The 13,879-nt window shown below is 43.2% G+C and overlaps 1 protein-coding gene across 2 annotated transcripts in view; it reads right to left on the bottom strand.

Annotated features, from left to right (window-relative positions):
* The window catches only part of LOC110490568 (apoptotic protease-activating factor 1), a 76,730-nt gene extending 71,147 nt beyond the window's left edge, over positions 1–5,583 (bottom strand). The window contains exons 1-5 of one of the 2 annotated variants that reach the window (XM_036944935.1): positions 4,762–5,583; positions 3,554–3,779; positions 2,983–3,172; positions 826–1,023; positions 151–352 (exon numbers count right to left, since the gene is read on the bottom strand). In XM_036944935.1, coding sequence (XP_036800830.1) covers positions 151–352; positions 826–1,023; positions 2,983–3,172; positions 3,554–3,700 — 737 coding nt within the window. In that variant the 5' untranslated portion in view covers positions 3,701–3,779; positions 4,762–5,583. Of the gene's footprint in view, positions 1–150; positions 353–825; positions 1,024–2,982; positions 3,173–3,553; positions 3,780–4,761 lie in introns of those variants that run through there. The other variant, XM_036944936.1, reaches the window with a different exon arrangement.
* Between the last annotated feature and the right edge of the window lie 8,296 nt (positions 5,584–13,879).

The raw sequence follows: 13,879 nt of genomic DNA on the forward strand, positions 1-13,879 counted from the left end.
TGTAATTAATAGCATACAATAATTCACTCCAGAGCTGAAACTTCTGAGTTCCAACTGAACGTTCTACTCATCATTAACAGCCACCATTTAGAAGAAATGGACCAAGTTGAAAAGTTGGCTACCAGTCCACATCAACCCTGGGGGACTGACCTGGGGTAACGACGGAGCATGAGGAAGCGTAGTCGCTCCTTGGCCTCCTCCAGAGAGCCAGGAGGCCGGTGGAGGGAGGACGAGGGGTCTTTCTCCTGGCTCTGCTGCTCCAGACGGAAACACAGTGACTGGATCCTAACCAGCAGGTCAGACCGGTCCAGCTGGCCTACGGACAGCCAGTGGACTCCTCCCGGAAAACACTCTGGGGGGGGGGAGGGTGTCAGGAGGACCAGTGTGAGTGAGTGTGTGTGCGTGTGTGTCAGGTCAGAGAGAGAGAGAGAAAGACAGGGAGAGAGAGACACAGATGGAGAGAGAGTACAGTCAAGAGACCAATGTGATAAACAGAGAAAACAGAGAGAAAGATGGTCAGAGAGAGAGAAAGATGGTGAGGCAGAGACACAGAGACACAGACAGACAGAGACAGACAGACAGAGAACAGTTAGACCAATGTGATAAAGAGAGAAAACAGAAAGTGAATGCAGACAAAGAGAAAACAGAGAGAAAGTGAATGCAGACAGAGAGAAAAAGAAACTCCTCTACATGTGTTAACCCCTCTCCTGAAATGCATCTTGAGTCAGTCTGACGTTTTACCCATTATTGGGCTTGGTTAAGATTGGGGGAGGAAACTGATCCTAGATCTGTACCGAGGGAAAACTTCACCCCGGAGCCACCTACCTGTGATGAGTGCGTGGTCTCGGACTGCCTCCGCAGCCAAGACAGACTTGCCGGAGCCGGCCATGCCGAACACAGTGACCCAGCCAGGCTCCTTCTGCAAGTGGTAGAGCTTCTCCCTGACCCGGTTCATCAGGGCTGGCCGGCTCACAAACACCACGGGTCTCTGGGGCACGCCGCCCTCACTCAGCACCGCCTGGACTGGAACAGGGTAATACAGCAAAGACGGCATTATATATAAATGCAGTATGTTGCCAATGAAATAAACAGAGGGGTCAAACAAGGCAGAGAGACAGAGGTGAGCCAACAGAAGCACACATACACACATACAGTTGAAGACGGAAGTTTATATACACTTAGGTTAGAGTCATTAAAACTTGTTTTTCAACCACTCCACAAATTTCTTGTTAACAAACTATAGTTTTGGCAAGTCGGTTAGGACATCAACTTTGTGCATGACACAAGTAATTGTTCCAACAATTGTTTACACTTATAATTCACTGTATCACAATTCCAGTGGGTCAGAAGTTTACATACAGTAAGTTGACTGTGCCTTTAAACAGCTTGGAAAATTCCAGAAAATGATGTCATGGCTTTAGAAGCTTCTGATAGGCTAATTTGAGTCAATTGGAGGTGTACCTGTGGATGGATTTCAAGGCCTACCTTCAAACTCGGTGCCTCTTTGCTTGACATCGTGGGAAAATCAAAACAAATCAGCCAAGACCTCAGAATTATTTTTTTGTAGACCTCCACAAGTCTGGTTCATCCTTGGGAGCAATTTCCAAACACCTGAAGGTAACACGTTCATCTGTACAAACAATAGTACGCAAGTATAAACACCATGGGACCACGCAGCCGTCATACCGCTCAGGAAGGATACGCGTTCTGTCTCCTAGAGATGAACGTACCTTGGTGCGAAAAGTGCAAATCAATCCCAGAACAACAGCAAAGGACCTTGTAAAGATGCTGGAGGAAACAGGTATAAAAGTATCTATACCCACAGTAAAACGAGTGCTCTATCGACATAACCTGAAAGGTCACTCAGCAAGGAAGAAGCCACTGCTCCCAAACAGCCAGACTACGGTTTGCAATTGCACATGGGGACAAAGATCATACTTTTTGGAGAAATGTCCTCTGGTCTGATGAAACAAAAATCAAACTTTTTGGCCATAATGACCATCGTTATGTTTGGAGGAAAAATGGGGAAGCTTGCAAGCCGAAGAACACCATCCCAACTATGAAGCACATGGGTGGCAGCATCATGTTGTGGGGGTGCTTTGCTGCAGGAGGGACTGGTGCACTTCACAAAATAGATTCATCATAAGGAAGGAAACTTATGTGGATATATTGAAGCAACATCTCAAGACATCAGTCAGGAAGTTGAAGCTTTGTCACAAATGGGTCTTCCAAATGGGCAATGACCCCAAGCATACTTTCAAAGTTGTGGCAAAATGGCTTAAGGACAACAAAGTCAAGGTATTGGAGTGGCCATCGCAAATCACTGACCTCAATCGTATAGAAAATTTGTGGGCAGAACTGAGAAAGCATGTGCGAGTAAGGAGGCCTATACAAACCTGACTCAGTTACACCAGCTCTGTCAGGAGGAATGGGCCAAAATTCACCCAACTTATTGTGGGAAGCTTGTGGAAGGCTACCCAAAATGTTTGACCAAAGTTAAACAATTTAAAGGCAATGCTACCAAATACTAAATTTAGTGTATGTAAACTTTTAACCCACTGGGAATGTGATGAAGGAAATAAAAGCTGAAATAAAATAATTCTCTCTATTCTTATTCTGACATTTCACATTCTTAAAATAAAGTGGTGATCCTAACTGACGTAAGACAGGGTATTTTTACTATGATTAAATGTCAGTAGTTGTGAAAAACTGAGTTTAAATGTATTTGGCTAAGGTGTATGTAAACCTCCGACTTCAACTGTACATAAACATAGAGCTCCCCTGTACAGTGGGGAGAACAAGTATTTGATACATGTAGACCTCTACATGCTTTGTGAGTAGGAAAACCTGCAAAATCGGCAGTGTATCAAATACTTTTTCTCCCCACTGTATATTATTTCCCTGTATCAGAAAAGGAGGGCACATCTCAGACTGCCCTAGTCTCCTGGTATTCTCCATTCTCCACCCTTTGGGGCAGCTCACCATAGCGGGTGCCACCGTCTGAGAAGCTCTTCTCAGCCTCGGGGGAGACCAGGGGCAGGCTGTTGTGGAGCAGGCTGGCCAGGTCTCCGTAGCTCTCGCGGACCAGGGCGTTGTAGAAGGAGATGTAGGCATGGTTATCCTTCCTCAGGAGCAGCTCCAGCAGGGCCGCCGCCTGCTCTTTCCTGGTGGGCTGATCAATGGAGAGAGACCATGTGAATTTTGAATCCACTTTATTGCATTTCTTACACCGATGCAGTTCTTTCAGATGTCCGTAGTGTTAAGTGTTTAAAAGGCCATGCAATCTCTCTGACTTTACCTCTTTCTCCACCCTTCCTCTCTTTCTTCCTCCCTCTCTCTTATGAGGGTGTTTGTTTGGAATCAGGCACCCAACCACTTATAAGTTTTCCCAGCACAGTGCCCTCGGTTGGCTCAGTAGTGTGAAAGTTTGTTTGGAATCTGGCCCACAACAAACACTTTTATACACTTAAATCATCACTACACACTTACCAGTATGGACATAGGAAAGTGTATGAAAAGGGTGCTACTGTACTTCCCCACCTCCTCACCCCACCTTGCTCCTGATCCTGTCCTCCTCGTCCCCCGTCAGCACACCGTCACTGATCATGTGATCCATCAGGTAGGAAGCCCTGATGTCCTGCTCCAGGCTGGAGCGTGACTGAAGCAGGCAGCTCCGTGCCCCTTCCTCCATCATCGCCATGCCAACGGGCCAGACCTGGTCCGACCACACAGGTGGGGTGGCTGGGCTGGAATGGTGATTGATTGGCAGGTGATGGGAACTGCGGGGAAAGGAAGTTGCATGGATTGATGTAGTATGGGCAGCACAAGCTCTGGTCCAGTGTGCTGTGTGGCTTGAGCCTTCTTGAACAATAATACTTTGAAGGAGGCTCAAGCTGCACGTAACACCCTGGATCAGAGCTAGGACAGAACCACTACTAGCACTGCTGTCTCTTAGTGTGACTCCTGTGCCTCACCTAAAATAAAACTGGACACTGATAAGAGCTCTGATAGGTAAATATACAGTATGATGAAGATCCTTGTAATACTACAGTGCCATAAAATACTTGAAAATGCTGCCCTTACAAAAAAAAAAAATGCAGTTTTGAAATTGCAGTAAAAGTGCAGTAACTGCAGTCGACTGTGGTATTTGAGGCAGTATTTGCAGCATACTGCAGTTATACAGCACTTTGACCGCAATATATTTCGTAAGGACAGCTGACTTTCTTCTCCATGAATGTGGTTGAGAATGGAATAAAAGTTTGACTGACTTGACCAACTTATTTGTAGCAGAAAAACAACAATTGAGACTACTTCCGTTATCCATCTTTCCATTCAGTCTGCGTGCACTGACTTGCCAGATATTGCGATGATTCAACTTCGGGAAGTTACCAAATGTCCTCTTTAGGGTGAACATTGATTGTAGGCTTTTGTCAGTCAGTATATGTAGCCGACTGGCGTATAGCTAGCTAACTGTGCACTTGATAGTTAACTATCAACGTTACTGTCTAATTTGACAGCTTTTCGACACAGCAGTGTAGCTAGCCGACATTCCCAAAACTACACAGCAGCTGTCTGTAGTAGGCTATATAGTATGCATAACAAACGCTATTTATACGTTTATTATTTCCACAAGCAGACAAACATTTTATAATGTTTATAAAAACAAAAGATAGGAACAACACTTTTTAACTGAAGGTGGCACATACTTCACTCGTAATAAGACTTACCCAAGTTGTAAGGAAATTAAATACAACTACTCACGTGTATCTATTTGCTCAACACAGGAGCTCGCTATCCACACTCGATAGTGCTCAGGATTATAATAATTTCCTTTGAAAATAATGTAATTCTGACAAAAATCCCCAACTATTTTTGAAATGAGTAGTGTTCTTCCTGAATTATAACAAAAACACTCCCCGGTCTGAAATGACCAATGCGGTGGCGTTTCGCGCACACGTGAGAGGGTGAGAGAATGCATGCTTGACTGTAACTAGGCAGATGGGAGCAGGCTGCCTGGTGATACGTGACAGCTTGTTGTTCATTGTAAACTTGTAGGCCTGCAGTGCTAGCTCGGTATATTTGGTATTGCACTTGGTAAAACTGATAACGCACTTACCAGTGGCCCTAAATAGACTCATAGTGCAAACAGCGTTCCTTTTGTCATGGCACTTAGAGTTGCATGTTTCTGCCACACTCAGAACAAAATAATGTAAATGATTAATGACAAAATATTCTCCATATCAAATGTTGTCAATGTCAGATGAACCTACTAGTAGTGCATAAATACTATCCAATCACGTTCATAATGATAATGGATTATACATAATATGAATACATACAAATGATCAAATATAATATTTCATTCCCAGCAGTGTATACAAACAATTATCCAAGCATTTTATTCATTTGCATACAAAGTTCAAACTTATACCGGATACACTGAGCTCAGCTGGGTTGGGTTGGAGTGGCTGTGTGTGTGAGGGTGGGGTCTTTGGCTGAGGGTCGGGGTGTGTCCTTGGGGGGTGGGGTGGGTGCCCAGCTGAAGGTTTTTTTTTTTTTACATTTTATTTATTTATTTCACCTTTATTTAACCAGGTAGGCAAGTTGAAAACAAGTTCTCATTTATAATTGCGACCTGGCCAAGATAAAGCAAAGCAGTTCGACACACAACGACACAGTTACACATGGAGTAAAACAAACATACAGTCAATAATACAGTATAGACAAGTCTATATACGATGTGAGCAAATGAGGTGAGATAAGGGAGGTAAAGGCAAAAAAAAGGCCATGGTGGCAAAGTAAATACAATATAGCAAGTAAAACACTGGAATGGTAGACTTGCAGTGGAAGAAATGTGCAAAGTAGAAATAAAAATAATGGGGTGCAAAGGAGCAAAATAAATAAATAAATAAAATAAATAAATACAGTAGGGAAAGAGGTAGTTGTTTGGGCTAAATTATAGGTGGGCTATGTACAGGTGCAGTAATATTGTGAGCTGCTCTGGCAGCTGGAGCTTAAAGCTAGTGAGGGAGATAAGTGTTTCCAGTTTCAGAGATATTTGTAGTTCGTTCCAGTCATTGACAGCAGAGAACTAGAAGGAGAGGCGGCCAAAGAAATAATTGGTTTTGGGGGTGACCAGAGAGATATACCTGCTGGAGCGCGTGCTACAGGTGGGTGATGCTATGGTGACCAGCGAGCTGAGATAAGGGGGGACTTTACCTAGTAGGGTCTTGTAGATGACATGGAGCCAGTGGGTTTGGCGACGAGTATGAAGCGAGGGCCAGCCAACGAGAGCGTACAGGTCGCAATGGTGGGTAGTATATGGGGCTTTGGTGACAAACCAGATGGCACTGTGATAGACTGCATCCAATTTGTTGAGTAGGGTATTGGAGGCTATTTTGTAAATGACATCGCCGAAGTCGAGGATTGGTAGGATGGTCAGTTTTACAAGGGTATGTTTGGCAGCATGAGTGAAATAGGAAGCCAATTCTAGATTTAACTTTGGATTGGAGAGGCTTAATGTGAGTCTGTAAGGAGAGTTTACAGTCTAACCAGACACCTAGGTATTTGTAGTTGTCACACGTATTCTAAGTCAGAGCCGTCCAGAGTAGTGATGTTGGACAGGCGGGCAGGTGCGGGCAGCGATCGGTTGAAGAGCATGCATTTAGTTTTACTTGTATTTAAGAGCAATTGGAGGCCACGGAAGGAGAGTTGTATGGCATTGAAGCTTGCCTGGAGGGTTGTTAACACAGTGTCCAAAGAAGGGCCAGAAGTATACAGAATGGTGTTGTCTGCGTAGAGGTGGATCAGAGACTCACCAGCAGCAAGAGCAACATCATTGATGTATACAGAGAAGAGAGTTGGTCCAAGAATTGAACCCTGTGGCACCCCCATAGAGACTGCCAGAGGTCCGGATAACAGACCCTCCGATTTGACACACTGAACTCTATCAGAGAAGTAGTTGGTGAACCAGGCGAGGCAATCATTTGAGATACCAAGGCTGTCGAGTCTGCCGATGAGGATGTGGTGATTGACAGAGTCGAAAGCCTTGGCCAGATCAATGAATACGGCTGCACAGTAATGTTTCTTATCGATGGCAGTTAAGATATCGTTTAGGACCTTGAGCGTGGCTCAGGTGCACCCATGACCAGCTCTGAAACCAGATTGCATAGCAGAGAGGGTATGGTGAGATTCGAAATGGTCGGTAATCTGTTTGTTGACTTGGCTTTCGAAGACCTTAGAAAGGCATGGTAGGATAGATATAGGTCTGTAGCAGTTTGGGTCAAGAGTGTCCCCCACTTTGAAGAGGGGGATGACCGCAGCTGCTTTCCAATCTTTGGGAATCTCAGACGACACAAAAGAGAGGTTGAACAGGCTAGTAATAGGGGTGGCAACAATTTCGGCAGATAATTTTAGAAAGAAAGGGTCCAGATTGTCTAGCCCGGCTGATTTGAAGGGGTCCAGATTTTGCAGCTCTTTCAGAACATCAGCTGACTGGATTTGGGAGAAGGAGAAATGGGGAAGGCTTGGGCGAGTTGCTGTGGGGGGTGCAGTGCTGTTGACCGGGGTAGGGGTAGCCAGGTGGAAAGCATGGCCAGCCGTAGAAAAATGCTTATTGAAATTCTCAATTATAGTGGATTTATCAGTGGTGACAGTATTTCGCATCTTCTCCCTGTACGGCCTCCCCTGGAGAGAGTGAGAAAGTGACCGTTGAAAACACAGCTGTGAGGAAACTGCTTAGTTATGTCTGGCTACACCAGAGTTTTGGGGCTTTTGTTCTAGCCCAATACTACTACACCTGATTAAACCAATGAAGGACTTGATGATGAGTTGACAAGTTCTGGTTATTGGGGATAATCAGATGTGGGATGGCGCAGAGCTCTTCATAGCGTTTTCTCAGTGTGTATGAGCCTAGTATGTCAATATTTGTAGCTTACTGCATAAATATTTTCTAACTGGTATGTTCTAGATAGAATATATGACTATTACACATTATGCAGTTTTAGTAAGTAGGAGGCAAGACAGGACCAATTTTGGACACGGCCAGAGGATGAAACAGAGGAAGTGAGCAAGGCTCTTTCAATGAGGGTAAATCACCAAACTAAAAACTCTGCTTTCGCTCTGTCTCTCTCTATCCCCCATAGCATACTGCATGTGCTGTATGTCAGAGAGCACAGTGACACTAGTGGGTCATATTCACTAGGAAGTCAACGGAAGCAAACAAGCAAAAACAAGGAGGGACTTTGCTCAATTTGTCTAATAAGAAACACAGGTTTTCGTTTTCCGTTGCAAAACAATTTGCTACGCTGTACACTAATTAATAGACCCCTGATGTATGGCCCATTGGCCTGACTCACCTTGTAGGTGACAGTGTCGTGGAAGCTGTCTGTAATGTGGTGGAGAATCTTAGACAACACCATCTCCAGAGAACAGATCTGGGAGTTGAGTATGCTCCGGTGCTTGGACTCATCCAACCTGGCTAGAGAGGTGCCCTGGTAGCCTGAGAAAGAAAAAAATGAGTGAGAGAGAGAGCGAGAAAGAGAGAGAAGGGCAGGAAGGAATTAATAGAAAGAAAATAAAGAAAGAGGAAGGAAGGAAGGAAAAAAAGAAAGATAGAGCGAAAAACATTCACTTTGTAAAGTACATGAAGATATGTTCCTTCACTTACGACCATACTAGCCTCTCAGAAGCTATGCAGGGTTGGGCCTAGTTAGTACTTGGCTGGGAGACTGCCTGGGAATACCAGGCGCTTACATTTTTTTGTCCAGTAGGGTGTACTCTGGCATTAGATATTTCATCAACTGCCTTTTATTTATAACAATAATAATATGATGATATATTTAGCAATTTACAATATATCATCCAATACAATACGCTGTAAAAGCAATATGTTATAATATTGTAAGGAGCACAGGAGGTTGGTGTCATCTTAATTGGGGAGGACGGGCTCGTGGGAATATATCTGCACCAAGGGGAAACTTTACCCCAGAGCAGATATATATTATGCAGTACCTTGCAGGAAGAAGCGGTTGGGGTCAGAAGCGTCCTTGTCAAACATCTCCAGACGAGCCAGCAGAGACTCCCTCTGCTGGATGAGACGGGCAGTGCGCTCCCATGCTGCTGTGGCCTGGGAGGAAACGCGTGCACACACACACGGATGTATACAAATGCACACACACGGACACATACACATAAACGGATGTATACACACACACACACACAATTCTGTTCAAAGTATGGAAGACATTTTGGTAGTATATGGTGAGCATTAGCTGTAAAAACACTGCCCCTCAGTGTCATTCAAATTGACTTTTTATTATGTTTTATTTTGACTTTATTTTTCATGCATCATTCCATCTCCTGCCCAGCAACTCCACTCCCACTTGTCTCCAATTCCACATCCCAACCCTCAGCTTCCCTCAGCCCATCCCACCTATCTCTGTTGGCCACCCTCTTCGGATTTCTACACAACATGTATCTTTCAACTATGCTGTGATGCTTAATGTACAATTTCAATCTATCTAATCGAATAGAATCCACAGATTGCGAGTTGAAGATAAATACTTTTACTAAGAGTATTAGTATATTAGTAATTGACAGACCTGGTCTCTCCAGATCTCCTAACAGTACTATTTCTAGGGTAAATTTTATATCAATGTTATGCATTTTCAGCCATTCCTGAACCTGAGACCAGAAAGAGGCTACCTGAGGGCAATACCAAAATAAATGGTCTATTGATTCTGTATCCTCACAACAAAATCTGCAGAGCTTCGATGATTTTATGCCCCAAATTTTCAAAATGTTGTTGGTTGCAAGAATTCTATATAATAATTAAAGCTGAAAAGCACAAAGTCTTGAATCTGGCGTTGTTTTTTTATCAACTCATACACCCTGTACCATGGAATCGGTACATAAAAAATCTCTTCCCAACTATTTTGCAATCTGTACTGAACATTTATAGTATCATCTGTACATTAAGACACGCATACACACACACCTGTTTAGGGCTGGTTATTTCTTCATCTGGGCTCTCTTCCTCTTCTGTAAAAAACCCAACAGACAATAGGTTACCTATGAGTCTAGAAACAATAGGCTATGAAACAGGTTTAGTACTAACGAGCCAGAAATCCAATGAGTCATGACATTACTACTAAACCAGAACTGTTTGACTTCCTTTTATTTCACAATCCTTGACTGGAACATCCTGCTTTTGAATGACTCACTAAATTACTATGGTCAAAAGTTAGTGTGTGTGAGTGTTTGTTACCCTCCAGATCGGGTTCCTTCCACAGCCCTCTCAGCAGCACCGTGTTGACGTTCCACACCCCTGTCATGTACTCCTGCTTCTGACCCTTTAGAGCCTCCATCTTCTGCCTCCGCCTCCTGTCCACACACACTGGTTTGTTAGCTGCTCGCAGTCCTCATAATGTAAGAAACATGATTACAACAAAAAAGAATGGAGAAAAAAGAATGAAAATAGTGTGGCAGACAGACAAACAGTAAGATAGACAGACCTACAGACAGATAGTAAGACAGACAGACAGACAGACAAACAGTAAGATAGACAGACCTACAGACAGACAGTAAGATAGACAGACCTACAGACAGACAGACAGACAGACAGACAGACAGACAGACAGACAGACAGACAGACAGACAGATAGACAGACCTACAGACAGACAGTAAGACAGACAGACAGACAGACAGACAAACAGTAAGATAGACAGACCTACAGACAGACAGTAAGACAGACAGACAGACAGACAGACAGACAAACAGTAAGATAGACAGACCTACAGACAGACAGTAAGATAGACAGACCTACAGACAGACAGTAAGACAGACAGACAGACAGACAGACAAACAGTAAGATAGACAGACCTACAGACAGACAGTAAGAAAGACAGACAGACAGACAGACAAACGGTAAGATAGACAGACCTACAGACAGACAGACAGACAGACAGACAGACAGACAGACAGACAGACAGACAGATAGACAGACCTACAGACAGACAGTAAGATAGACAGACCTACAGACAGACAGACAGACAGACAGACAGACAGATAGACAGACCTACAGACAGACAGTAAGACAGACAGACAGACAGACAGACAGACAAACAGTAAGATAGACAGACCTACAGACAGACAGTAAGACAGACAGACAGACAGACAGACAGACAAACAGTAAGATAGACAGACCTACAGACAGACAGTAAGACAGACAGACAGACAGACAGACAAACAGTAAGATAGACAGACCTACAGACAGACAGTAAGATAGACAGACCTACAGACAGACAGTAAGACAGACAGACAGACAGACAGACAAACAGTAAGATAGACAGACCTACAGACAGACAGTAAGACAGACAGACAGACAGACAGACAAACAGTAAGATAGACAGACCTACAGACAGACAGTAAGATAGACAGACAGACAGACAGACAGTAAGATAGACAGACAGACAGACAGACAGACAGACAAACAGTAAGATAGACAGACCTACAGACAGACAGTAAGACAGACAGACAGACAGACAGACAAACCGTAAGATAGACAGACCTACAGACAGACAGTAAGATAGACAGACAGACAGACAGACAGTAAGACAGACAGACAGACAGACAGACAGACAAACAGTAAGATAGACAGACCTACAGACAGACAGTAAGACAGACAGACAGACAGACAAACAGTAAGATAGACAGACCTACAGACAGACAGTAAGATAGACAGACAGACAGACAGACAGACAGACAGACAGACAGACAGACAGACAGACAGACAGACAGACAAACAGTAAGATAGACAGACCTACAGACAGACAGTAAGACAGACAGACAGACAGACAGACAAACAGTAAGATAGACAGACCTACAGACAGACAGTAAGATAGACAGACAGACAGACAGACAGTAAGATAGACAGACAGACAGACAGACAGACAGACAAACAGTAAGATAGACAGACCTACAGACAGACAGTAAGACAGACAGACAGACAAACAGTAAGATAGACAGACCTACAGACAGACAGTAAGATAGACAGACAGACAGACAGGCAGTAAGACAGACAGACAGACAGACAGACAAACAGTAAGATAGACAGACCTACAGACAGACAGTAAGACAGACAGACAGACAGACAGACAGACAGAGACTTCTTCCACTCGTCTCGTCGTAGCTGGAGCAGTCTCCTTCTCTCGTCCTCCTCATCGTCACTATCGCCACTATCGTACAGGTGGAACGCCACCCACAGGTAGTCAGAGTCCTTCACAGAGACAGAGACAGAGAGAGTCCTAGTCAATCGCTCTCTGATACCACAAAAATAACTGGACATGGAAATAATTGGACATGTATCCAGTGCTTGAGTTGGGCCTGGAAAAACACTGGTACTCTGATATTGTGGTATATTTTGAGGAAGAATTTTATAAAGACATGTGTTCCCTGAAAACTAAACTGGAAAATACAATGTTAGAACCTTCTGATATATGTAACCTGTATTTAAATGAGGAGCTCTCTGTGGCAGGAGTTAAGAAGGTGATTGACGCTGCAAAAAATGGGAAAGCGTTTGGCATTGATGAACTGCCTAATGAGGTTTTAAAATCCCCTAAATTAATTCACGTCCTATATGATTTGCTCCAAATGTGTTTTGAGTACAGTATACTGCCGTCCACTTGGTATAAGTCTATAGTGAATCACATTCCCAAATCTTCAAAAAAATTACCCAAGAGTGCAACTGAACTATAGAGGCATAAGTTTATTAAGTACAGTTTATAAATGATATTTTCATCCATCCTCAACAATAGGCTAATTACATTTTTGGAGGATCAAAACATTCTGGTGGAAGAACAAAATGGTTTTGGTAAATCCAGAGCCTGTACAGATCATATCTTCTCGGTACAATAATCAGAAATAAATTACACAAAGAGAAGCCTACTTTTGCATGTTTCATTGATTTCCAGAAAGCTTATGATTTTGTAAATAGGGATATTTTAGCCTATAGTTTGTTAAAGACAAGGGTTGAAGGGAAATTTGATTACGCAATCCAGTCTCTTTACAAAGTATCAATTGCTTGTGTGCAGGTTCATGAGTATGGTACAGACTGGTTTCCCACACCCTCGGGTGTAAAACAAGGAGATGCCTTATCACCGACTTTGTTTGCTTTATTTATAAATTACTTGGCAAAAGAAATTCCACAGTTAAATATTGGAGTAAGATATGATGATGAAATGTTAAGAATCCTTTTATATGCTGATGATACTATTTAGATGGAAGAAACTGAACAAGACCTGCAGAACATGTTATTATGTGCAGTCAATTGGTGTAAAATATAGAGACTCATGATCAACCAGACAAAAACACAGATAATGACTTTTAGAAAACCAGCTACTAAGATAAGTGTTTTTCAGTTTTGTTTTGGTGAAGACATTCTTGAGTTTACTAGCAATTATACATATTTGGGTCTTTTTATTGATGAACATATTACCTTTCTATACAGAACATCAGCCCTAGCCGACTCAGGAAGTAGAGTTCTTGGAGGAGTTATGGGAAAAACAAAAACACTCAAAGATATTGGTTATTCTACATACTCCAAACTGTGTCAGACATGCGTGTGTCCTGTTCTGGACTATTCAGCAGGAGTGTGGGGTGCTAAGAGTTATTTTAAAAACCAACATGCCCATAACAGAGCAGTATGTTACTTTTTACGTGTCCACAAGTTTGCACCTTTCCTTGCAATAACTGGGGATATGGGCTGGGAACCCTGTGAGGTGAGATGGAAGGCATGTATGGTGAGACTTTAGAATAGACTGCTGGATATGCCAACTGCCAGAATAGCTAGTAAAGTTTTTCAACGGGATCTATCCATAG

Source organism: Oncorhynchus mykiss, chromosome 15, assembly GCF_013265735.2.
Source record: "Oncorhynchus mykiss isolate Arlee chromosome 15, USDA_OmykA_1.1, whole genome shotgun sequence".
NCBI classification, from domain to species: Eukaryota; Metazoa; Chordata; class Actinopteri; order Salmoniformes; family Salmonidae; genus Oncorhynchus; species Oncorhynchus mykiss.